This window comes from Spea bombifrons, chromosome 2, assembly GCF_027358695.1.
Source record: "Spea bombifrons isolate aSpeBom1 chromosome 2, aSpeBom1.2.pri, whole genome shotgun sequence".
NCBI classification, from domain to species: domain Eukaryota; kingdom Metazoa; phylum Chordata; class Amphibia; order Anura; family Pelobatidae; genus Spea; species Spea bombifrons.
The window spans coordinates 66,143,240-66,169,208 of record NC_071088.1 but is presented as its reverse complement, the minus strand read 5'-3'; the positions used below and the strand labels follow the sequence as shown (position 1 = coordinate 66,169,208).

The 25,969-nt window shown below is 40.7% G+C and overlaps 1 protein-coding gene across 2 annotated transcripts in view; it reads left to right on the top strand.

The window, feature by feature from the left end:
- The first annotated feature begins 5,360 nt into the window (after nucleotides 1-5,360).
- The window catches only part of MED13 (mediator complex subunit 13), a 49,204-nt gene continuing 28,595 nt past the window's right edge, over nucleotides 5,361-25,969 (top strand). For both annotated transcript variants that reach the window (XM_053454586.1, XM_053454585.1), the window contains exons 1-3: nucleotides 5,361-5,510; nucleotides 8,023-8,257; nucleotides 20,256-20,424. In XM_053454586.1, coding sequence (XP_053310561.1) covers nucleotides 5,445-5,510; nucleotides 8,023-8,257; nucleotides 20,256-20,424 — 470 coding nt within the window. In that variant the 5' untranslated portion in view covers nucleotides 5,361-5,444. The remainder of the gene's footprint in view (nucleotides 5,511-8,022; nucleotides 8,258-20,255; nucleotides 20,425-25,969) is intronic.

Sequence of the window (25,969 nt, the reverse complement as noted above, 5' to 3'; positions counted from 1 at the left end):
TAATATTTCCATACTCTCTCCATCTATTCAATAGCCTCCCTGCGTTTTATAATTGTTGGATAATTGATGAAAGAGATCATTCATACAAAACTCTGTAAAGGTTCTAGAGTATGTAATCATGTTGCATTAGGTGGATATTTTACTCTTTAAAACATTTAACACTGGTTGAAATACTCTTGGTTTTGCCCAAGGTAGTTCTATCTGTTGCTAAAGATGACACAGCAAATAAGTGCTGTTGACATTTCCTTGAAAGAAATGGAGACAGCTGCCTTTTTCCTTAGGTTGAGCCTCCACAGATGCTATCGGCTGGACAGTGTAGTCTAGATAGAGTTCCTTAACCAAGATAAGAAAATAAATAGCTAATAGACGAGGAGCAGGACCAAGGTGGAAACACTATAATTGAAGCCAAAATCAGCCAAAAAACTAAGCCAAGGTCAAAAACAGGAAGAGCAACAACCACTGCATCCAACCAGGGGAGCGAGAAGTAGCCAAACCATAAATTGAGGCCAAGTTCAAACAAATAGAACAAGTCGAAGAAAACAGAGGGATGCAGAGGGACAGATAAACTGGATCTTAAATTAGAGGACGATACAAATTGAAATGTTCTATTTAAACTGCTCTCTGTGTCACCTAATGAAGTAAAGTAAAAGTCCTTTTGAAATTTCAAAAGTAAATAGGTTGTTTACAGACACTCTTTTTACATGATGGGCCTTCTGGTTTAGTGAAACTTAAGATGAATCTACAAAGATAATCAGCAAACCCCAGAAATTGCCCATTACCTATGGTAAATGCCCACTTGGCAGAGTCTCATATTTTAACTTACTTTTGTCATTACAGAGGAAAACTTTCTATCAGCATGTTAATCTAACCCCACCCACAAGACTAGTGGAATGCCCAGTTGAAGAATAAAAAAAAATAATAACAAACACTCAATATGCATGAGTTGAGATGATATGTTGAAGACAGGGGAAAATGGAGAGCACATTGGTTAAGAAAGTCTTCAAAATGCTGAGTGTTTACATTGTACTTCTTTGGAAGAAGCAAGGCGCTGAGGCCTGGCTGCTTGTTAGCAACACGGGAGCAGGAGGACATGGTGCACAAACAGAGGAAGCTGTAGGTAGAGCAGGAGCCAAACTACACAGGAGATCAGCCATCCTGTATGGGGGCCCAACCTCACGAGGGCTCCCCTGCCACGGTCCTACCCTAGTATACTCCCCATACCGCATACCTTCCTTGCATACTGATGCAGGGGACACCTCTGGAGGCTGGGCCTCATACAGGATGGTGGATCTCCTCTGTAGTTTGGCTCCTGCTCTACCTACAGCTTCCTCTGTTTGAGCACATTGGTTGGAAAAGTCTTCAAAATGCTTAGGGTTTACATTGTACTTTTTTGAAAGAAGTAAGCAAGGAGCTGAAGCCTGGCTGCTTGTTAGCAAGGCGGGAGCAGGAGGACATGGTGCTCAAACAGAGGAAGCTGTAGGTAAAGCAAGAGCCAAACTACAGAGGAGATCCACCACCCTATATGGGGCCCAGCCTCCAGAGGGCTTCCCTGCCACAGTCCCATACCACATACCTTCCTTGCATACTGATGCATTATTTTCAAGGTACAGTAAGTGCTTTTTTAACATGGGTGAATCTTTGAGAAAAGGGGGTGTGCTTTTGCATGGCCCACTGAAGCACTAACATGATGGGTCATGATGAGATAAGGGCCACGAGGCTGATATTGGCCTAAATGCCTCTAATGGAAGCCCTCAAATTAATTAAACCATATTGTTACGAATATCCATACTGCAATTTTCCTTTATATATCTCAAACAACATACCCACATTACACTGCAATTTGCCAACATATAAAACTATTGCTACTTTGTAAGGCTCTGGGAATGTATACATCATATATATATATATATATATATATATATATATATATATATATATATATATATATATATATTATTTATTTATTTATTTTTTATTTATTTTTTATTTCTCTTACTATTTCAATTTTGAAAATTGTTAAAAAAAAAAAAAAAAGCAATGCATTGTGTGTTGGCATATCCACACAACATGTTGGGTCATAAACACATTCAATAGGGCTTCTTTTCTCCCTATTAGTTACTCTGAAAACTACTAGTCTCAAAGTAACTAATTGAATATGTTTATAGCCCAGCAAGTTGTATGAGCCAAAAGCACACATTATGCCTAAAGAGTATTTAGTGTTTAATTGTGAAGTTTGAAGTAAAAGTACAAACTTTTATCAACCAACCAGCCTATTGAAAGTAGTTTTCTTGGAGTTCCTACTAAAATACATAGTGTACACCAGCTGCCAATAAAGTCCTTTGCTGTGTAGAACTATATGATATTTAAATAGCTGGGCTGGTGCACACTACTCAGCCGCCCCATCAGTACAGATAGATAAAAATAAGTGTGAGTGAATGAGAGTGTGAGAGAGTCAGTGAGAGTGTGAGAGAGAATCGGTGAGAGTGAAAGCAACAAAAGCCATGAAATGCAAACAAAAATTCTGAGATCTCTGCTTCGTTATTGTTTGTTTCATTGGGAGTCCCTCCTCATTTTCAAACATTCTTACAGATTAACGAAATTAATACATTTAGTTAAAATTAAAATTCATACAAATCTGAATGCACAAATCTAGTAACGACTTGGCTAGTGGTGCTACTTTCTGGCGCTGCTGATAGCACTACACATAATTACTGTTTCACTTTTTCCCCACACCAAAATCCCTGCCTAGTGCCTACGTAAAGTTTTTAAATGCCATAGTCTCTGTTTTACAAAGAGGAGTAATTGGGTGTCCATGGGTGCCCCGCACGTACATTGTAGTTTTGAGGAGAAACTGTGTAAAAAAAGACAGAATTGGTGGCAAAAAGCTCTAACAAATAAAGGAGTATCAACTCAGTGTAATAAATGACAGGCCTCCCTCTCCTCGTATCTAGTGGGCTAGTTAACAGGGAAAATATTGCCATTCAATATTTGGCCCCATTAACAATGAATGGATGCAATGTTTCAAATCCAAAATTTGATTTATTTATTATGGTAATACCACAGAGGAATGCATTTTGCACCATATGGAGCCTAATCGTAGTGGGCAAAAGGCTCTAGAAGGTTTCGAGGTTCCTGCGGATAGTTCTGTGAATGTTCCAGCAGCCTCTTTACGAGTGCAATATTTGTGAACTGCTGTGGGAGCAAACATTTTTTACCTAGCTCTACAAGGCCTGCAATTCCCACTGCTCTTTTCCAGTACCTCAATAGGACTTGTAAACCACCCCCCACTCCAGGCTAAAAATATGGTAATTTAGGAGGATGGGATTCTAAGTGCTAATATAAGCCAATATTGATATTGTGATATTTTAATATTTTGGCATTTGCCGATTAAGATATATATTGTGATCTATAAGACCAAAGAGGCCATGTCAATGAATAATGCTGCCGAGCCGTTGTATTACCCCAGGTATGTAAACTTTAGTCAAGTTTCCTCTAACAATCATTTGTAGGTAATAAGGTTGTTGGCGTCTGCACTTTGTTTAGAATTATCCTGAAGTTGAATGTTGTGCTAAAAAAGAAAGCAAACTCTACATTCTGGTGATTTCCTTTGTAATGTTTGTGCACGTGAAAAAGAATAAATGTTGAGGTAAATAGCTGACTTTTCTTGGTAGTCTTGCATCCCTGACTAGCAAAACCAGTCTTTACATTTCAATCTACATAAACAGAAAAGACAGGTGGGAAACATGAGGAGGGGAGGGGTGTTGGGCACCAAGACAAAGGTTTGTCATTAGTAATCACAAGGTTCAGGGGTAAGCAAAATGTCCGTACCCACACACCATTGTCCACGACAAGGCTTTTGGAAGTCATTGTTGCTAACGGAGCATTTTGTCAGATGTCCTCCACAAATAATGTTGTTGCCTCTGACCTGGTTCCGTCCATGATTGGATACTAACAAACATTTCTGAAGGCAAATAAAATAGAAAGCTCATAGTTTTGCGATGTCCGCATGAACATTCCACTAATTAGGCAGTTCCATGTTCAGAACTTTGCCATAGAATTACTCTTGATAAATAATAAATGAAGCCTCAGGGTTTTCTTAGGTTTGGAATTAAATAAGTAACGTCATGAAAAGGATTGGTGTCTTGTCAGATGACACAATTTCTCCCCAGAGATCAGATATATTTGAGAATAATGTAGTATTTATGGTGATAGCTGTGGTCTGCACTACCAGGTATGACCAGTGAGTGGCGCACTCACTACTAACCTTCCTCGCAACGCAGGCGCGCCCCCTAGTGGCCGCTTCACATCACAACTTTCCCTGCTCCTCCCCCACTCCCTTCGCTCCGGTCGACGGCCAGAAACGTCCAATCATCCACGCTACCTTCAGGTCACATGGCGTTGCGCGGACCAATCGCAGACGAGAGGCCGAGCAGGCACCTCGGCCGCCATTAAAGAAAGGAATCTGTGAATTCAAATGGGAAACCTGCCCCAACCCTGATCCCATTATTTATTATTAGTTATTCCATTTTATTATCTATATATTTTTTTTAAACGAAGAACCGGGACGGAGGATTGAATACGGGTAACAGCTTCAGCAACTACTTCTGTCTACGCAAGAGGAGAAACAGAAAGGAGGAGGGGAGAGGAAAATGGCGAACCTCTGAGAAAAAGAAGCTGATAAACACCCGGAGCCCTTAGCCATCTGTCTGAGTTTGGACTCGGGGATTCGTGTGGCCCTTCGCCTAACCCCAGTGACTTGGTCTTCCCCCTCGGTGGGGCCCCGCGGCCTCCCTACGCTCCGGTGTCCGGGCGGTTCCCGCCATGCTCTGCGCCCCGAGCCGGGGGAACAGCGGCGGGGGAGGGAGGACTCAGACGCCGCCCGGATACCGGTGCCTGTAACGCCAGGACTCCGATCCCTGGAGGACGCACACACGCCGCAGCGTTTGAATGTCTGGACGGTGCCCTTCATTATACGGTCAGGAGAGTGAATAGCAACTATCCCTATCGCCAGGACACCGTGCGGAGCCACCTCCACAGCGCCGGTAGCACCGTGCATCACCGACAAGTCACGATCATTGCATAAAAGCGCCGGTGACCCCCCACCGATTAACACCCAGCCGCCCCCTCCTCCTGCTCCCGATCTCATGCAGTGAGGAGGGCAGCCAGCTATTTGCACTCTGATTTATGTAAAGTTACCCCTCTCCAGACATTGGCGTTGCGGACGAGTTTGATTTTTAAATAGATTTTTTTTTGTTCTCGCCTCCCTTTCATTCTCTGGGATTAGCTTCTCGTCGGCATTTTTTTTTTTTTGTGTTTTCCCTGGCTGGGGTGTATTTTATTTTTACGCCAGTAGCAGGAGTTGGCTGTGCGGCAGCAGCTGCTGGGATTCTCTTGTCTTTTCTTGTTCGGGGTGGGATAATGGCGTGTGTTTTCTGGCTGTGAGGATGAGTTCATGTTTTGTGCCGAACGGGGCCAGTCTGGAGGATTGCCACTCCAACCTCTTCTGTCTGGTGAGTATGTAGCCGGGACACGGGGCGCACAGCCACCGGCAACCAGGAGCTGTGCCTCATCCAAGCACATGGAATGTCACAAGTCAACTATATGTATCTATATGTATCTGTATGCATGTATGGCTCGCTCACATACAGTGGAATGGGGGTTAACAGGTCACAGAAGGCGTGATCATGTCCAAGTCCATATGCATGTGTGTTATATATGCTGTGCAGTCATCCATGTGCCTTTTGTGTACCTATAAAAATCGGTGCCTGCGTTTGTAGCGCATCTGGATGCATGTACATGTCGTATGTAAACACGCTGTACCCCCGTCTGTCTGCTTCTAAATATAGTGTAGGTGCCGGCACAACTCGCACGTCCAGGCTTCCTACACAGCTTTTTTTTTTCTTGTTGCTGATGTGACAAACCATTTGGTGTTTCACGGTTTGCCTGTGTGATCACTGGCGTGTGATCATGCGAGTCACACTATCCTTTTTAATGTGTTATCGTCCCCGTATAGAAACACGACAGTGGTTCCGTTTCCTATAGTAAGCAAGTGGCATCTAAATAGTACTGGAGTTGGCAAAAGTTGCCCCCAGGTTATGCTCAACCCAGAATCGGTGCCTTATTTTATTCGTGTCTCCATCCACGCCTCCGCACAAGTTAGTTTATGACACGACCCCTTGGTTCGTGCTGTCTGATCACTTTTCCCTAAGTCTTGTTGGGTTTTTTTTTGTTTTGTGGCGACACATAATTGCCTGGTAACTGATCTAAGAATCCATTATTCAGCTGTCTGTCTCCGCTATGTTCCCTGTCTGTAGACCTGTCTCCGCTAAGTCTCTATTTAGCCCTCCCTGTCTTCTCTGAGGGAGTGGAGCCTGGGAAGGAGGAGGCAGGAAGCAGCCATTTTCCTGGCTGGCCTGCTGGGCTAGGCCCAGGCTTTATGATCCCATAACACCCCTCCCCTTTCTGTATCCCCAACTGCCCTCTGCTAGCCATCTTTTCCACCCTCATGCACTTCCGAGCCTTCGCGCTTGCCCATGCTTCTTGTCGCCTTCTCTGGCAATCCACACTCTTCCTTCTCCGGTTCTTTTGTATTTCTGTCATTCTCATTACAATTTCACTTTATTTTATTACCGAATGTCTTTTTTTTTTTTTTTTTCTTTTGGCACGTTGTGATTAAATAAACCCTTCATCGCATTCAAAGTTAGGCTTTACAAAAAGGTTAACATTATTTTAGTACTTTAGTAGTGTCACAGGTACAATTCTTTACAATATTCAAGAATAGTGTTAGTGATCCAAAGACGGTATATTATAAATGTCTAAACACAGTTATAGTTTGATGCTATGTGTGTGTGTATATATATATATATATATATATATATATATATATATATATATATATATATATATACACAAAGTATCCTAAAGTGTACAGCCGAAGGGACGTAAGGTGGTGTATCATCATTTAACAATGGTTTTATTGCTTTTTAAGGATAAACTTCTCTGTAGTTATTCGTGTAGTTGGCATTAATGTGGCTTCAGAAGCTTGCCTTGCTTTTCACCCCCCGCAGCGCTCGTACATCGCCTGCAGAACTTACAAAATTAGCTGTATCAGTGCGACTGCATCTCAAAAAAAATGGCGGCAGGAATCGGCAGTGCTAAGTTGGCCGCGCTTTATGCTTTGGAAGGTTTATTTAAATGTATTTTTACCATCCTGTGCCTTCAGAAGGACATAACCTGTAAAGCACCAAGTTTGCTGTCTTGGGGTGGAAGTATGGCCCCCGTCCTCTTCCTCACAGCTTCCCATAGTCCCTGCGTAAAGCAGCGAGTGCGTTCTGCCATCCAGTGGGATAGTTGTAGTTGGATGTAGCCCCCGTGCTGCCTATGTTTAGTTCTGATTAATGAGATGAAAACATTCGCCTCCCCTCCCCCTTCTTTGTGTCCCTGGAAGGGAAGTCAAAATGAGGCTAGAATTCCAGCTGTTACTAAGTGATCCCAATGTTAAACCTTGAGATCTTCTTATTGTAGCCTTTCAAGTAATTATAGTGAAGGAATGTTCTTCTCCCAGCCAGGCAGCTCATCTTTCTGGCCAGCAAATGAAGCAATAAAGGGAGAAACGCTTTTATTCAGTCTGGGGCGCTGAAGCTCGTTCCTTCAATTGCGATGTCAACTACTTCGACTTAAATATACTCAACCTGATCTAACCGACTTTTATTAACTACCGTCATTCTGCGACATGTTATAAAATGTTTGTAGCCGCTTTCAAAAAGTTTCAGCAGCTACTAATAAGCAGTGTCCAGGACAGTAAATAAGTATGATGATGTGCAAAAGGAGAGCTTCTAAGCCATTAGACCCATTTATAGTGCAGGAAATGCCCAGGCATTCATTTATTTATTTTCTGGTTCTAAACGTATGGCTTTCCAAATAATACCTATACAGCATCTTCCTCAGTGCCAAGATTTCATTCTGCTTTTGTTGTATGTTTCGAGTGATCTGTTGCTTAACAAACCAAAAATTGTCTTTCAGGCTGATCTCACGGGGATCAAATGGAGGCGGTATTTATGGAATGGCCCTACGTCTGCCCCAATCCTCTTTCCGGTGACGGAAGAGGATCCGATTTTGAGCAGCTTCAGCCGATGCTTGAAGGCAGATGTTCTCAGCGTCTGGAGACGCGATCAGCGTCCTGGGCGCAGGGAGCTATGGATATTTTGGTGGGGAGAGGACCCGAATTTTGCTGACCTGATACATCATGACCTGGCAGGTAAGATACGCTTTGTCAGTGTGTCTTTGTCAGAGCACTGACATTCAAAGTGTGGAGTAACCTTAGTCATCAATCGCCTGAAATGACCACTTTTCTTTTGTAGGTCTGGAGTAGTGGAATTGTTTGTTTAGTGGGTTTTGTTCTGTTAAACCTTGCAGTGCGTTTGGTGCAATTGTTTGTACGATACTATGTAAGGATAAAATGTATGTCATCTCACAATGGGATGAACTTTATACTGTTGAGCAGGTAAAAAAATATCTTCTGGAACTGAAGGCTCAGTCGTGGAATTTTTTCATTTGCCATACCTGTTTTTTATTTATTTTCACTACACTGAAATGTCTCTAACCCTTTCCTGCCCTGCAGTGATTCTTTCTCTGTGTTGTTGAGTGAAAAGCTGTTTGTGTAGTTGAATTGGTTTTTAATGATTTAATATTTTTAATCTACACAAAGGTATCTTATTACCTTTATTATTTAATATATATATAATGTATGTGTGTGTGTGTTCATTAGGGATAAATAGATACATAAAGACTATAGTGAAAAGCTAAACCACGTGGAATGTCCCGCCGTGCCTCTATATACATATCCTTTATGGGAGTAATGAGATAGTAGTATATCAAGAATATAGGTCAATATGTTTTGATTGAACGCTTTATTATCGCAACTATATTATGCAAAGCTTGACTACAGGCCTGCCAATACAGCAGTAGCGTGTGCTGAGGTGAGCAGTAGCTGAAGTCCATTAATATGAGCCCGTGGAAGAGCTTTGTGGCAAAAGCTTGTGTAGAAAAAAATGTCCACGTTGATCTCGCTAAGTGTTCATTTCTTACTTGTGAGTTAGGCTAATAGATCGTGAACCCGCACCTAAAATGTAACTCCGTGGATGTCCTGCAAGGCGCTTACCACGTGTGTTTGGGAGGGGGCACCCCTTAATGCTTCTTGTATGGCATGTTGTATACATTTGCAAGGCTTTCCTGCTGCTATGGCAACAATTGTTTTAACTTTTTTTTTTTTTTGCCTGTGAGCAGTCCTTTTCAATCTCATGATTACTTGCCAGAATTAATAATTCCTTATCACTAATGTTATTTACTTATAAAAGTGTCAGGGTTATTTGGCAGCTACTTTGGAGCAAATGAAACATTTGATTCGAGCCCAAAAATACTTTTTGTTAATTATTTATGTCAGTGATGATAAAAAGAAAAAAAAAAAAAAAAAACACATTTAACTAAATTTCCACAATTTCTGAAAACACATGTTGCTGTTTTATCACTTATCTCTCAGGCCTTTAAAATTAAAATATGAAAAAGATTAGAGAATATCGGAGGCTGATTTAGGCATCTATTATCACATTTCTGTTCATGTAAAACTGGTAGTAATCATGAGATTTTTATTTTTTTAAAAAAAAGATTTCTTTGAATTACTTTGATTAGTTTATATTCAATCATCTGGAGTTGAGATGCTGTCCCATGTTGACACTTTTTTTTATTACTGTACTTTAAATTTAGCAACTACTAAAGGAAAAAAATGTTTGTTTTTTTTTAACTGCTGGGATTTTGTATGGCTGGCATGAGAAACCAAGGTAAGAAACTGTTAACAGTTTGTTTTGGTGCTTAGTAACCGGACGTAAAAGAAATAGCGACTAATTTGCCTGAAGCTTGTTGTGTTTCTAGAATCCTAGTTTGTGGGATAAGAGCAGTTTTTAGCACATCTTGGGTCATACAGTCTGAATCGTGATGCGCCAAGTTTGCCTTCACACGACAGCAGTGATTGTGAAATGAGTTTCCACTTGTGGTTTCACGTGTAGTTGTTTCGTTGCTTGTTGATGTAATTCAGAGCTTGTTGTAGAATGATAGTGTTACACACACACACACACACTATAGAAGCCGCGGAAAATGTGCTAATCTTTTCCCAGAAAGCACGTTGATAAGGCTTCATCCCTCGATCTATGTACGATTTATACACTTGGCAATGTGCTGTATCCCAATACAAAAAATAGCCCAGGGCTCCAATTTTTATTTTTATTTTACGTGGCTAATTCTAGTTTTTCATTCTATAAAAGGTTTTAAGGAACATAGTATTTCTGATCATCATCAGATATTGTGGGGCATGTCTGTGTTTGTTTTAACATCTTTAAATTGAGTTGAGGATTTTAAAAATATAAGTTTTTCCCTGCCGCTTGCTCAGTACGCTTTCCTGAGCATTCAGCTACTTATGCTCATTCTGTCTTCTCTTTGAATCTGTATCAATTCTTTATAATGTATACCAAACTTTCTTTTCTTTTTTTTTCTTCCTCATTCATTTTTTTTAATGCTGAATGTATGGTTTTAAATGGCATTGTTCTAGAATGCCAGGAATATGTAAGTGACTTACTAGGATTCTGGTTTGTTATTGAAACTTCCAGTTACTATACGTGTTTGTTTTGATTGTACAATCGTTATGACTTTTTTTTCCACTGGCCCTTTTACTGTTGGGGGCAAGAGCAAAGGCTCACAGTTAACAAAAATCCGGAAGGATGCCCAGAGAATGACATGGTTCCTAAATGCATTACTCCTGGCGTTTAGTCAGCCAGATTTCTATAATTCTGTATCTGGTAAGCCAGTTTATAGATGGAATCTTATTGCCTTGAGCCTGGTTTGTGAAGGACAAACTCACCTTTATATGTCGTCAGCGCTGTTGTACCTAGGCTTGGACTCGGTTCCCCCATGGCCTGTCCCCCAACACGCAGAGGCAAAGTGCAAACAGTTTTCGTTTAGTTTCCTTGCAAATAATGGAAAGTGAGTGTGTGCCAATATTTGTAGTGTGACTTTTGCCCTTTCAAAGGCTTAAACTTGGCTTTTGAGATCATGTGACTTGATATAAAAAGTGTTGAAAGATACCGTACTTTGCTATTTGAGCATGGTGTGGTGTAATCTGTAACTTACAGAAAATCACTCTGCAGGCTGCCATTGGGTTAGAATGACTTCAAACACCCCTGCTATAGAAGAATGCATGTTAAAGTATTCTGTGAGTACACTCATATGTATTCATCTAAAAACCAAAATAAATACAATACTTGAGCGAGAAGCTTCAGCTCTGCATCTGCCTTTCACCTCCATGGACAGATGATTCTTGCCACCGATTGGCTCCTTGAAGTGGCAGGACATTTTTCCCACTAAAATCGATGGACCCACTTTCCACTATTCAGACCCCTCCACCCGCTGCATTCCCTGAGCGAGTGCTGACCAGAGATATTTCATGTGTTCGGCCAAACTTCATGAAATACCTAGGGGAGCAGGACCAAATGCACATGGTGGCATTCTGTCATCGAATGCATTATAGTGCATACAATGGCTGCCGTGCCCCTTTTCTCAGAGTATCCAAAATTTGCTCTTTACAAAACTACCCTCATTTGCTTGGGGCTCTAAGTATTCAACAAGCGATCATGCTGCTGACCAGCGATTTAAACCATTTGAAGAGTGTCGAGAGTTTTTCAGATGTGGGGGTGGGTAACTATTGTGGACTGGTTAGGTAAACTGTATTTACTGTCTAAATATTTAACACTATATAGGACTGCTGTATGTGCTGGTACACTTGTACCCTCCTCTTGACCCCCTTTGCTGACCTGTAGCCCCCTGTTGTTGAACTATAAAATGTAATCTTAGTCTGTGCTATTTATATCTGGTACAGACCACAACTGATGGGTTCTTATTTATCGGTCTGTTGCATGCGTGAGTTGGTGTGAGGAAACATAATTTGTTCATAGTGGTCTGGAGTTCAAGAAGCGGGGGGAAAAGTTTATAAATACTATGGCTCATAGACATGTAGTTTCTGTACTTCTGTGCCTTTGATATATTATTACTGGGCAAGCCTGGTTTGAGCCAATTGCCTATGGTTTTTGTTATATATAGATATACTCATGGCCAAAAGTATGTGGACACCTGCTCATCTAACATAATTTCAGACTCATGGGGCAGTTGTTTCCACATTTGCTGTTATAACAGCCTCTGTTGTTCTCAGAAGGCGTTCTATTAGATATTGGGGCGTTGGTGGCAGGATTTGCTTGCTTTCTTTCAGCCATGAGATTTTTAGTGAGGTCCGGCACTCTTGTTTGGTTAGGCATACCTTGCTGTTCGTGTTCCAGTTCATCCCAAATGTATTTTGATGATGTGCTCTGTGCAGGCCTGTCAAGTTCCCTCACACAGATCTTGACAAACCATTTCAATAAGCACCTCACTTTGTGCCCGGGGACATAATCAAGCCGAAACAGGCCTGCCCCAAACTGATACTACAATGTTGGAAGCATAGAATCATAATGGCGCATCTTAACATAGCCTTTCATGAGAACTAAAGAAGTCTGAGCCATGGAAAACAGTCCCAGAACATTGTTCCTCTTCAAGTAGACTTTACAGTCTATGCACCCTAGCAGGTGACACTATGGCATCTGCCAGATGGCACACATCGTGCCAGCGTCCAACAGTGGCCAAGTGCTCCAGAGCCCAACAGTGGCCAGTGTTGTGGTGTAGTAGACCCTTGGAGATCTTAACACCTTTGTGTGGCTTGCCCATTCTCCTAAACAATGGGCAAGTCAGTGCTTGGCTGTCCTGTAAGGTTGTGTAACTTGCTCCTTTATAACTGAGCTATTGTTGCTCTTAGACATTTTAGAGAGATTTAACAAACTAAGTTCCTGGAAAGGTAGAATTTATGATGATGCCGCTTTGAAAGTAACGTAGCTCTGTAGTATGGTCCATTCTACTGTTTGAGATTGCGTGCCTATACGTATACACCGTTCGGTAGCTGTTGTTGCTGAAATAGATGAATCAACTTATTCAAAAGTATGTTTATGTAGGTATATTCTTGGTTCTAACTTTTCCATACAAATATTGAGACCTGTATTATTAGTGTAAGTGGACTGGGTGGGATACAATTAAGAGTGTTAATATTTCAGTTGCACTTATAAGTTTTGCCACTGAACTGTGAACCTTCTATTCCAAACTGTAAAACAGAAATAAAATAGCCTTAATGAGTTACCTTCTGATGTATTAAGTGAACTCCATGCTTTTTGTCTCTTGGCAAGAGTCCAAGATTCCTGGGAGTAATACAGGTGCAGACTATTAAAACCAGTTTATCTTGTTTCACGTCTACTAAAATGTTACAAAATGCTTTGAAATGATTTTACCAATAATTTAATTTTGAGTGGTTAACCATTTCTGATAGATTGCAGCTTGTTTAAATTTATTTGTGGAGTCCTCTAAAAACACGTCTTTGTGATTCTCATGCCGGCTGCGGATCCTCGGATATTTTTAGCAAAGCTAAATTGGTAGGTAGCCCAAGTTCTGACATTACTGGCCAGAAGCATACTCTCTATTTACAGCATGAGCTGTCAAACCACTTGGGGTCAGCATGAACTTTCAATAGTAATTTGCAGTTATCGATCTACAAGCTAACTCACATGCCTTATATTGGACGTTCTAGGTCAAGAATATGTTACTTTCCCAAGTTTTACTTTACAGTTGAGTACATTGAATAAATGTACATAATGGTCTTGTATATATCATGGTTGCTGCTATCTTGTTGAAAGGATTATGGTAATCCTCACCCCTCTTAACCATCTTTCCCCTTTTGTTATGTTGCTCTCTTTAATGGAATCTCATTATGTCAGCCAGTTGACTTGCTAGATTGGCCCCATATCTTAGATTGCATAAATTGAGTACCTTTTTAGTACCAATATCTGAGCGACTAAAGTGAAATGACCCAAGCCATGAACAACGGATTAACTATGCATAAAGGCCTATGTCTAAATTATATTTTAAACCATTGCTTCACAAGGTGTGAAAAACTTGACTACACTGGGTCCACTATAAAGTTTTTTTTAATTTTCACGGTCCATGTTTTTTTAGTCTTCTTCTTTTTTTTGTGTTCAATTTTATTCTTTAACGTTGCCAAATGTGTATATTTTGTGTGTAAATACGATGTTTCTGTAACAGCCTGTAATATGATACGCAGCTGAAGTGTTTGTATTGGGAATGCCTTGCCGTTTGGTTCTGGTGATCACCACACGCTTTCTACTTAAGCCTGGTGTAGAGTTGCTTGCGTGTTTTTTTTTCTTGTTCTGTGAAGTAAGCCAGTGTTGTGGTGCATGCGTGAGACACTTGAATTTCGAACATACCTTACTTAAAAGCCAGGTAATGCGCCCAATGTTTTTTGTATGGGTAAGCCGTTTTAATGTAGACCTGTAGCAGCTTCTTGCGTCTTTGTGCAGCGGAAAGATCTTATACATTTTAACTCCACTATTAACCGATAACTACCCTGCAGTGATACTCTTGTACTCTTCCTCTTAGGGTGGTGGTTAGGAGTTAAAGGGACAGTTTAATGTCTTGAGTATTTTTAGCATGCATCTTTCAAAACAGCCAATTGGTAGCAGGAAAGTTGTCCCATTGAAATCAGCGAAGGCTCTTTCCACGCATGCTCAAGGGGGTCTGAAGAGTCTTCCGCCAACAGCCTTCGGCTTGCCAGCGCTATAGATTATCGCATGTGTGTATATTGTGTGCTCAGCCGAATGTATCTTTGCACTGCGTTTAGCTTGGGGGAGGGGCAAAAGCATATGGTGGGGGAGGGGTTTTCTGCAGAATACTCATTCATTTTCAAAACTAACATGAGAATTTAAAGGGACCAGGCAGCTATCACATGGATTAAAGTGCATATGATGGCTTGAGTGTCTCTTTAATATGACTGCTCTCGCTATCTTAAGTAATAGACCTCTTAAATAAAATATCAGTTTGACTTGCTGCGCATAGGGAGCGGTGGACAATAAACTGCTTGTTTTAACTGGTACAAAAAGCGGGCTTAGTAGGTACATATGTAATGGATATTGGCTATGATTGGATGGGGTTTGTATGAGTAAAAAAAAAAATCTTTTGCTTCCTCTTGCCCTGTTTTCCCCTCATCCTCTCTGGTTCCTACTATATAAAATGTTATGTTTCTACTGTTGCATAGACTATTGTCCTATTTGTTGCATCTGAGTGACCTACATCCATGCACTCGTAGCTTTTGTGGGGTTATGTCAGTCCTCACAGTAGAACATGTAATGTAACATAAGTATGATTATACCTCAATTCGTTTTTGTTTTTTTGTTTTCCTTTTATTTTTATTTTTTTCTACGATGGTTACGGTAAGAGGTTTGAGATGGTATTTATAAGTTAAAACATAAAGCCATTGGGCAGTGTTAAAAATCATACCCCTTAAGTTTTTTGGGGGGGTTTGGTGAGATGTACTATGTACCAGCAGTACTGGTCAGTTAGTTTCACTCGGCTGTCCGCTGTGTTGAGTTTGGACATCTGTTTGGCTTTTGAGGCCTCCCTGGCTTTTTATTTGCCAGAAATATTTGCTTACCCTTGGGTAACCTTGAATGGGATAGTTAAAGGCACCTTTAAAAAGTGGGTTCATGTTGGGGGAATGAAGTTCCTGTAGCACATTTTTAAGTCAATGCTAAGATGGAATTAAAGCAAATCTTTTAGGTTTTTAAGACGGTACTTCCTGTTGCCCTCGGATTAGCTTTACTCTGCTTGGTAAAAATGTTACTATTATGGATTTGGTTTAAATCATGCTAAATATTCAAAAATGGATCCAGCTTTTTAAATGGAACAAATATATTAAAAAAGGGGCATTTTAGAACATCTGTAACATTGACTGTGACTCTGGTAACTATTAAACACAACCATCTGAAAGCTCAGACATTTATTTCTTCCTCTTCCTGGCCATTCTTTCTATTTCAGCTCCAGACTTTTATGTCCGTTTAGGTTGCTGTCTTTTTATACCGGTAGGATGTGTAATGTAAAGATGCGATGTAAGCGGTTTCTCGGGTGCACGAAAGCCAGGAAACGTGTCCCATTGATCTGATCACGTTGACCTCGTCATTTGTGGTGTCCTCTGTTTATCAGCCAAACGCAGCTATTTGTTTTACTTAAAGATTGGGATCCGTGCTGCAAGCATGGCTTGATTTATTGACGGGAACAAGAAATTCGCACACGACTTCCGATTCAAACCTGGCCTGTGCCTTGTCGGAGATTGTTCTTCTGCAAGTTGCCGCTTGTTTTCCGTAAAGAAGTCTGTATTTGGATCTCTGGAATTGTCATCTCCTGTTTCAGTGCAGAAAGCCACGGCAGATTCAAATTCCCTAGTAGCAATGGGAGACTTTTTCTTGTAGGTTTTAATCTTCCTTCTGTCAAAAGTGAGACGGTAGAATTCCAGCGTGAAATATGACATTTCTTTTCCTTTTGTTTTTTAAAAGCTTCCTTCTGTATTGTAATTGTGATCTGAAAGGTAGAGTTGTATATTATACGCACAATTGTGATTATATGGTGCTAGAGTAATAACTGGAACGTCAATGATTGCCTTCGCGATTCTAGGAAAATGCAATTTTGCGATTCTTCCACGGTGTGATGCTGTGGCGTGATTCACTGGGAACGCTGGCTCTCATGAGTGTCATTCTAGATTTTATTTCCTATAAATAACTTCTCAGCCCTCGCCACAGAAAATAGAGCTGCTAAATGGATTTTCTTGTGTTTTGATATACTTTGGTAATATTTAGGTGCCGATGAGTATTGTGAAAGTATTCTAGCTTTTTGTCTCAATAGTGTTTTTATAAAGCCGCACAATATTTAGTACTTTTAATAATATTCCATCAGTCTGTTTCTACCCTTGCTTATAAATGCCTTTTTTTATAGTGTATATTCATTGTTAAACAAATTATCAGCAATTATGACTATTGAACTTAACGGCCTTTTATCATATACCGAGTATTACTGCCGTATCGCTCAGTTATTTGTAAGGACTGATTTACTTTAATCAGTAAAATTAACACTTAATGAAAGTAGAGTATTTCGAACATCCCAGGGGGGTTTAACTTTCCATATGTCCTAAACGTTGTGGCAAAGTTAATTTTTACTTCCAGAATCTAAAATACAGTGTGTCTCGCTCACGCGGATCCAGAGAAAATTATTAGGCCCCTTTGAGATTACAAAGTTTTAACGGTGTCTGATGTACACGCCGGTAATTTTCCTCCAGCAGCACCAGGAGTTTTAGGTGCCGGTGAGATCTGTAGACCTCGCCGCTGTATGGCTCTGGAGTCGGCCTGAGGTGCGTCTCTCAATCCCGGGTCTTGGCTATAGGCGTAGAAGAGGACAGGTCTTCTCCCTAGCAGCCGCTCCCTCCCACTGAAATATGGCCGTAAGCTTCTGTGTGCTTTCCCGTACTGGGAGAGGGAGTCGGTAGCACAGCGTGTGCCAGACTCTGTCTGCGTGCCATGTTCTTCCAACCTGTTTTGCAACACACCAGTGTAAATAACAGAATGGAAACTTCCAATCGGAGAAAAAAAAAATTGGTGGAATATTTTAGTGATATCGTGTTAATAAGAACACTATAATGTTAGTTATTCTTGCACTGTGCTGGTATTCTATATTTTAGATGACTTACAGAAAAGTGCTTCTTGAAGGTTAGCATTGTGCGGGGATTAACCCCTTCAGGAACGGCGTCTGCATACTGCGTCTTGAAGACCGCAGTTTTTAAAAAAAAAATACTTAAATTCCGTGCAAGTGCATGGAATTGAGGGGGAGTGGCTCCTACGACGTTGGATCGAGCATCATCGATGACGTGCCTGGTACGTCCCGGTCTGCTGGTGACCTTTGACCAGGAAGTACCAGGTACGTCCCGGTCTTGAAGGGGTTAAAGGGTCAAATTTAATATTTTTGACTATTTCCATGTGGCCACAAGGTAAAATTGTGTCCAAAGACCGTCTTACATAAACAGGAGGGGTTAAATCTACATTCTTCCGACAGATTACTTTCACATACATGGCACGGTAGGCAGGTGGTCGAAGAAGTGCAGCCCTGTAGATGTTGTGTGTGTCACTAACCTAGTTAAAAATAAAGCGCCCATTCTTACTGCGTATCGTTATTTAGGAAGTGCCGTCATTGCGCAAGTATTTTGGATATCTCTGAACTTTCCCGGTTAGACAGGAATGCAGAAGTGTACAGTGGGGAGGGGGTTATTTTACTTTTCCAGATTCCTCCTGGTATTTCGGGCAAATGGAAATGTCTAGAAGACACGTGCTAATTGTCCAACTTGAGATGGGATTGTTCCTCTTTTGGATCTAAATCCTTCTTGTTACTCTTCCCCACATGATGCCTCAGAACCTTTGCTGGGTTTGGTCTATCCGTGTTATACAGCCCCAATAATATATAGAGAAACTGAAGAAAATGTGTGAAATTGGGTCAAGTGCGCTTTGAAGATGTACACTTGGTACAGTAGCAGGCTGGCTCTCCATGTCTGACACGCAGATATAAGATGGTAAATGAAAAATTGGTATTTACTAAAGGCTGATTTTGTTCCTCAAAAGTTTCTTGTATAGTTGCTTGCCGTTCAGGGTGTTGTATCCTCTATCCCTGAGTAGGTTTATCAGTTTCAATGCCATTTCACATTCTGTAAGAGTTCTGTTTGTAACACTTGTGAGTGTCGGACTGTACAAGCTAAAGCTTTTTTTTTTTTACTAGCAATCATTGAACGTCATTAAGTTGAAAGCGGTTTCCCTTACATAATTACGTGTCAAGCAACCCCCACACTGCAACGAAAAACACTGTGCAAGACTGCGCTTGTACATCCGAGACACAAGAGGTTATGTGTAACTTATTTGCAGTGTATTGTCACCAGCTATGTCTGCCTGTGTCTTCAGTCAGTGCTTCCCGACACTTATTATACGGAAGCGCTTTCTCTTTTCTTGCAGCTGACTTCCCTCTTCCGAAGCAGCTTGCATGGACTCCTTCCCAATTATATCTTCACCTGTTGCACCCCAAAGATCGTATGGGTAGTGTGCTACTAAGAATAGAGTTCACCGGGGTACAGTTAGGTAATTGTGAATTCCTTCCTTTGTCGGGTTTTGTTTGTTTTCTAGCCTCCCTGTTACTCCTTGTCTTGTGCTTAGTGGGGACTCCAATGGATTATGAAAACTTGGGTTTGGGCTGATCAATATGTGAATGTTGGGGCATTTGTTATATTGTTCTAATCGTGCAGATGCTTAGACCTATGTACTGAAAATATCTAAGGGAGTATTTAGCATTTTTGGTATGGCTTTAGGCTGTTTTTGTGTTCTACATTTATTTGCTAAACAAACTGCAAAAAATATTTAGTTTAGCCAGTTAAAGCTGAACAGTTATTGTGCGCTGCACTCCAATAACAAAAAAAAAATATAAAAAAAATTGCTCAGTCTCATGTTCTTGGACTCCTGTATTCCTTGATATACTACAAGTTCCTGTTTTATATGCCCGATGTGCATATAAAGATCAACAAGTGTGTTTCTTGCGTTTTTTTCTACCCAAATGCTTAATAATTAATGCACGTTATTATTGCCATGTAATCTGAGAACGAGCATAGTCTAGGAATGTATACATTTCTCATTGCTGTTTGAATTTGCTCGTATGCCGTTTTGTTTGCATTTTTAGTTTAAATATATTCAAGGGCATGAAATACAGAGGTTTTTTTCTCTTTGCAGTGCATATCTTAGCCTGCCGAAGGAAAATCTAAAATCGCTGGTCTAATCGGTTACTCTACTGGATAGCTTCCAAGGCTTGGAGCTCCAAAAAAAATGTTAACCTTGGTGTCTAACATTTTCCTTCCCAATTCTAGCACAACCCTTTTGTTTTTTTGTTTCATTTATCCAGTTGCTCTCTCCCTAACGTCATACTAGCTTTTAAAAATAGTTTTAATGATGTTTCTATGGGCATGTTCTGTTCTTCTAGAGATGGTTTTTATGCAATGATGATAGGGCCAGGTAGAGGATGTAGATAATGGTCGTTTTTATTATCTGGCGTTTTATTTTCAAAGCACATAGAATATTAGATATGTATATAAATGTTGTTTTATGTTCAGTATTGTATCACCTTTGCCGTCGCTGGGTTTTTTTTCGTACAGAAAATATCGGCATTTTTTTTGATTTGATGATTACAACCCTCGTTTGTATTGTTTACAGAGGAGGAAGATGGCATATGGGATAATGGACTCTCCTATGAATGTCGCACGCTGCTTTTCAAGGCTATCCATAACCTGCTGGAGAGGTGTTTAATGAACCGGAACTTTGTGCGCATTGGAAAATGGTTTGTGAAGCCCTACGAGAAAGATGAGAAGCCAGTCAACAAAAGGTGAGTCTAATCCACTATTTTAATATGTGGGCGCTATGAGTTGGTAATGCCCATCAAGCTGTTTTTTGGATTCTTTCTAGGGTGTGATTTTTCATATTCCATTTGTGTTTATTGCCGAGCCTAAGAACTAGTTGATATCCATCTATCTGCTACTGTATGCTTCTATAGGCAGACATGGGTAAATCCGGCACTCTCGGGCATTCAGTGCGGTGGTTATGTAATGCTTTTCATTCATGCGCCATGGTCTGATAAATCAACTTCTATAGTTAGTATTAAAACTGTAGCCCCTTCATGGCTACTAATTAGGTCATTTTATAACCTCAAAACATACTGTTCTGAGTACAGAATTCCAGTACTTGGTATTTACTCAGGGATTTTTTTTATGCTGCTGCTTGTGGAAATTACAGATATAGTCCTTAAAAAATGTGAACTATTTTTAAATGTCCAGCTGCATATAAAATTGCCGTGTGCGATGAGATCATGTTGATTGTAAAAACATTTCTGAGACGTCCATTTCAAAGAGTTGTTGTAGTAATTCAAGAGTGCCATTTACTTTTCCCCGAAACATTTCAGGATTTGGTACATAGCCGAGTGCTACGCGTATTGTGTTCGTAACCCTTCCCCCACCTTCTAGCCAACATGCTGCAGCCTAGTCTGGCTTTATTCTTTTCAGCCGACATGGATGAGGAGTGGAGCTGGCTTGGCAATATCTTGTTTCTGTAGTATGCTAATGGCAAGCGGGAGCAGCAGCGGGCTATCCATGGGATGGCTTCCAATGTATAGCATGCAACACAATTAAACACCTCCGAACGCGTGTAACTGGCATGTTAATACTATATTAACCTTACTAACTTTTGTTTCAAGCAAGTGGTTGTTGGGTTAAGCTTCAGCGTAATGATTGTTTAAAGCAGTTGAAACCATATATAAGCAGGTTTGTCCATATTAAATGTAATGTTTATTGATGCCGTAGCCATATGGCTTTTTTTTTTTTTTTTTTTGCAATATTTAAAACGGCCTTTAGCCGTAGTCGTGCTTAGATGCTCTGCGGTTCCTGGAGACCATCATTGTGCCAGTGTACTAAAAAAGTATACGCATTTTTTGTTCCATTTTCTTTTAAAAGGGCAGTTTAATGTCCCTGATGCCCGTACTTTAGAGGAGTTCCTGTTAAAGTACTCTAATATACATTTTTTCCCCAAAATCAAGTAGGAAAAAATAAAGCACTCGCCTGACAGAAGTTATAGCCATGATGCAAACGTTGCCTCCTGATTGGCTGCTGCTTGAAGCTGGCAATTAGTGGCAAGAAAATGCTGTCATGGAAATCAATAGGAACTCTTTACACATGCATACTGGGGAAAATTTCAAGGGACCACTCGGCTTTGATATGCATTAACCCCTTTCACGACTGCATGGGCGTGCCTGGATGTCCTTTAAAAGTTTTGCCAAGACTCCTATTAGGCTATACCATTACATCTTGCCTTTGTCGCAATGGCGGCGTCTTCTCCCTGTAGAAGAAATTTTTAAGCAAAATACAAAAAGTTATAAGTATTTGTGTGGCTACGATACTGATAAAACCAACCTAAGGTGCAAAAAACATATGGTATGTAGGGATTATATTTATATAATATATATACATATCGGTATAAGCCCTTTATGCTACTTTTTGTATAGTCAGGTGGTGAATGTGTTTTCTATGCCTGTAGTGGGCTTGGTATCGGCAATAATATTTCTTCATAGTGATTCAGAGTTGTCTCTAATTAATTTGTATACTCGTTAATCCAACTCCTTTTTAAGGCATTTCAGTTCATTTATTGGTGGGGGCTTTCCCTTTGTTAGTAAATGTATTTAAACTAGTGTGTTGCAAATGTTACTGGGTACCCTATGTCCCTACCAAACTGCTTGGATGGAATTCTCTTCTAAGGACATATAGATTATCTACGTAATATTTTTATTATACACACCAACACCCACCTTAGTTTTGGTCTGTTTAGGTCAAATGGGCTGTGAAATTCAGGCTCTGAAAACCTAATATGTAAGAACATAGCTTAAGACCGGGAGGCTGCAGGGTGTATGCAAATGTACCACTTGAAACCATTTAAAGCAGCGGACCACCTGTAGTTTTGCATGTCGTCTTAGAAGTTGCTGCAGAAATGGGGAGGAAGAAACCACAGTTAGAATCTGTGATAGTTCAGAATCTGCAGCCTGCACAGTATGTTAGAATATTGTGGGCTGCGTGTTAGGTGTGAGTGCCTCCATAATTGGGTCTCTGCCATAACTTTTATAGATGTTGCAGAACCTAGAGCCATTGCGTCTCCCAAATGTGCTTGTATTTAGTGATTCATGTAGCAGGGGTCATCCAACAAGGTTTGAAAGGTATTGGAGCTAAATAAAACGCAAGAGGCAATCGCTAGAAATATTGGTAGAATGCAAGTGCATGTTATCAAGTTAGAAGCCAGATTACTAAAAGGGGCTGCATGAAGGAACCCACATTTATAACAAGTTATGGTGGGTAAAGGTGATGGAAAACCATTCCACTTAAAATTAAGGGGGTAGTAGAAGCATTATTAAACAGATGCAAGACAAGCCAGAAGGCTCCCCCCCCCTCAGAAATCTCATGGTGCTGCAACAACCACAAGGGATTCTGGGTAGGTGCATGCAAATAAGGTCAACAATGTCTAAAGGCTGTCCTGTACAGCGGGCAATTACTTTCAAGGGTTCCATGTATAAAGCGGATATAGAGGCAAAAGGCTATCATTATTGACCTTTTTTGCGTGCACCTACCCAGAATCCCTTGTGGTTGTGGCAGCACCATGAGATTTCTGAGGGGGAAAAAAAAAAGCCTTCTGCCTTGTCTGGTGTCTGTGGATGAGTGTTTAATAATGCTTCCACTACCCACATTTATTGGATACCCTTGTTTTATCGGGAAGTGGGGTAAAGAGAGGTGAGGGTTTCAAAACAGGCATCTAAATCGTATAATAGTTGTCGTCATCCCCACTTTCTTGAAGTAAAGCAATTTATATGTTCCCGAGCCATGGCATTCATGACACCTTAGTGCTTTGTTGTAGTGTTTTTGTTCAACACTTTTTTATTTTTGTCGCCGTTGCTACTATTCATTTAGGGTGCGGCGTGTGCACAGTGCTGTTGGTGGCAGGTGACTGTCTTCTCGATCGATGGACAGATGGAGTTGAGAGATGCTGTAAGTAGGACAGCGCAGGATAAACCGCAGGAGCTGAAAGCTCTCGTCACATGACTGCCTCTTTCTATAAAGCCTTGGAAGACGCGTGCTTTGCTTTCCGCAGATACAGCATGGCAGCTCCCCCTCCAGGCTGTGACTGCTTGAAGGTTGGCGCAGTGGGGAAGAGGAATCTGAGAGCGAGGGTGGGCTGACGGCGTTCTGTTGGTTACGCCGAGTCTCGTAGCCTCTGATTGCTAAAATCTGAACCCTTTTCTGCTGTCTGTTTAAATGTGAATGCAGGTGCGATGCACGGTGCCCGAGCTGTGTTATTCTATTTCCATAAATAAAACCGTGCTGAGTAATTCTAAACCTCCCACAAAAGCTTTACTTGTTTTCGTTTTTATCTGCTATTTGCAAAGGGTTAGGGGCGGCATAATTATATTTTCTTAGTATGTTTGTGTTGCGTTATATATATGGCCATTTTTAGAGCGGGAATAAACGCTGCACTAAAGCCTTTAAAAGAGGGCAGTGTTTGAAGTATTGGCGTGCTGTTCAAGAAGGTGTCTCTCACTAGCCCAGTGGTACCGGACTATGCTTCCCCGGACACTTCGTGACAGTCCTCGGGATGTGACGAGCAGTATGAATTGGAGGCCGTGTGTTAAAACCAGCAGCAGAAAGGCCCTAAAGCTTTGGGTTGTAATTAAGCTGTTTTGGGAATCACAAATCGTGCTGAAATAAAAAGCTGCAAAGTGCCTCAATAAATGTGGGCCCCCAAATATTACAAATGGCTGTGCCTTCACTAGGTAAATAGTGTTTGGATGCTTACAAATTTCCCTTCTGCTTTCAGATATGAGGGTGTTTGCTGGACCGTTGTTTGAAAATGTTCTTTATAGAGAGCTGTCACATCTATTGTTTAAAATATTTTTTGATTTTCTATTTTCCACTTGGGCATTTCCTCCATTTCCTATCATTCCCAGCTTTCAGTATTGAGAGGGTTAAAGCGCTTTTTCTTCTGTTAATACCGTGCTTTACAAACAATATTGCTTTATTGTGAATACTTAATATGCGTTAAGATGAAGGCTGAGTATCTTCGTATCCACTGAAGAACGTGACTGCTGTTGTATCTAAACGCAATGATTTGGAGAAGTTTGTCCTAGTTTCTAGATATGCCTACTCGGTATTCTAAAAGGCGATGCTCAACCTGTATCGGGATGGTGACACAGTAAACGTTTGTTATGGTACTAATGTATTGGTGGGAGCAAATCCTTTGACGCGAGATCAGGTGTTTGATGTAATGGGAAAACTACTATCTCGGCACAGGAACTAGCACGATGCTGAAATGATTGGGAAAGTTCAACCTCGGATCATGGAAACAGGCAGTGCTAAGTAACGACAAGCCATCTGGATCGTTGGGTTAAGAGGGCGTCTTGCATAAAAAAACTAATAATAAACTTTCTTACCTGGAAACCTGGTAATACCTCACCATAAAGCTAGTGGAACACGAAAAGCATCCAAGCATGGTGTCTTCAAAGGATGCCAGATGCCCGGTATTAATTCATTCTTCAGAGTTATGATTTGAGAACTATGGTTATGGTTCCATAGTGGAATCGTAACCTTAAAAAATGTTCGGTGTGCTGACCATGGCTGTCCAGAAGCATGACAGGAAGGGGTTAAATCGCACCTGGGTATTAAAGATGGTTTATCTAGATGACAAGTGGGTAGGGGTTTTGTACCTGTGTGTTTGTATTAACAGGGGGGTTATAATCAACCCAGAGTTATTAATGTACGGGATACTGGAACACAGAAATATGCTGCCTTAAAATATCAGGCAAGAGTTGGCTGTCAGGATTTACAACCTAACTCATTATGATATATTTTAATTGTAATACAAAGCAAAGATACCCTTCAGGTATTTCCACAGACTGAATAAAAGTAATAAACTGTCATTTAAAGGTTTAATAGGGTAATGGCACTTTAAAATGATACCGATAAGCCTGGTTTGCTGGGAAAATTCTGACAATATGGGGTTTTCATCATTATGGCACAGTTTGGGGGGAAAAAAGGGGGGATGATTCAATAAGCAGGGATATTCTATAGGAGGCTGATGGTGAAAAGACCACTTTCAAGATCACATTTTCTAAATTCCATTTCTGTAAATTCATTTTATTTCCCTTTGAGTACCACACGATGAGACATATTCTCTGCCCAGGACAACTAAACATATTTCCATTATAACTAAATATTAAAAGTAACTAAAACAAACGACACACACATGAGATAAAGCTATAACAAAAACTAAAACATAATCCTATGGATAGTGTACACACATCCACAGCTTATCATACTTGTGTATGGATCACTCACACTATATAT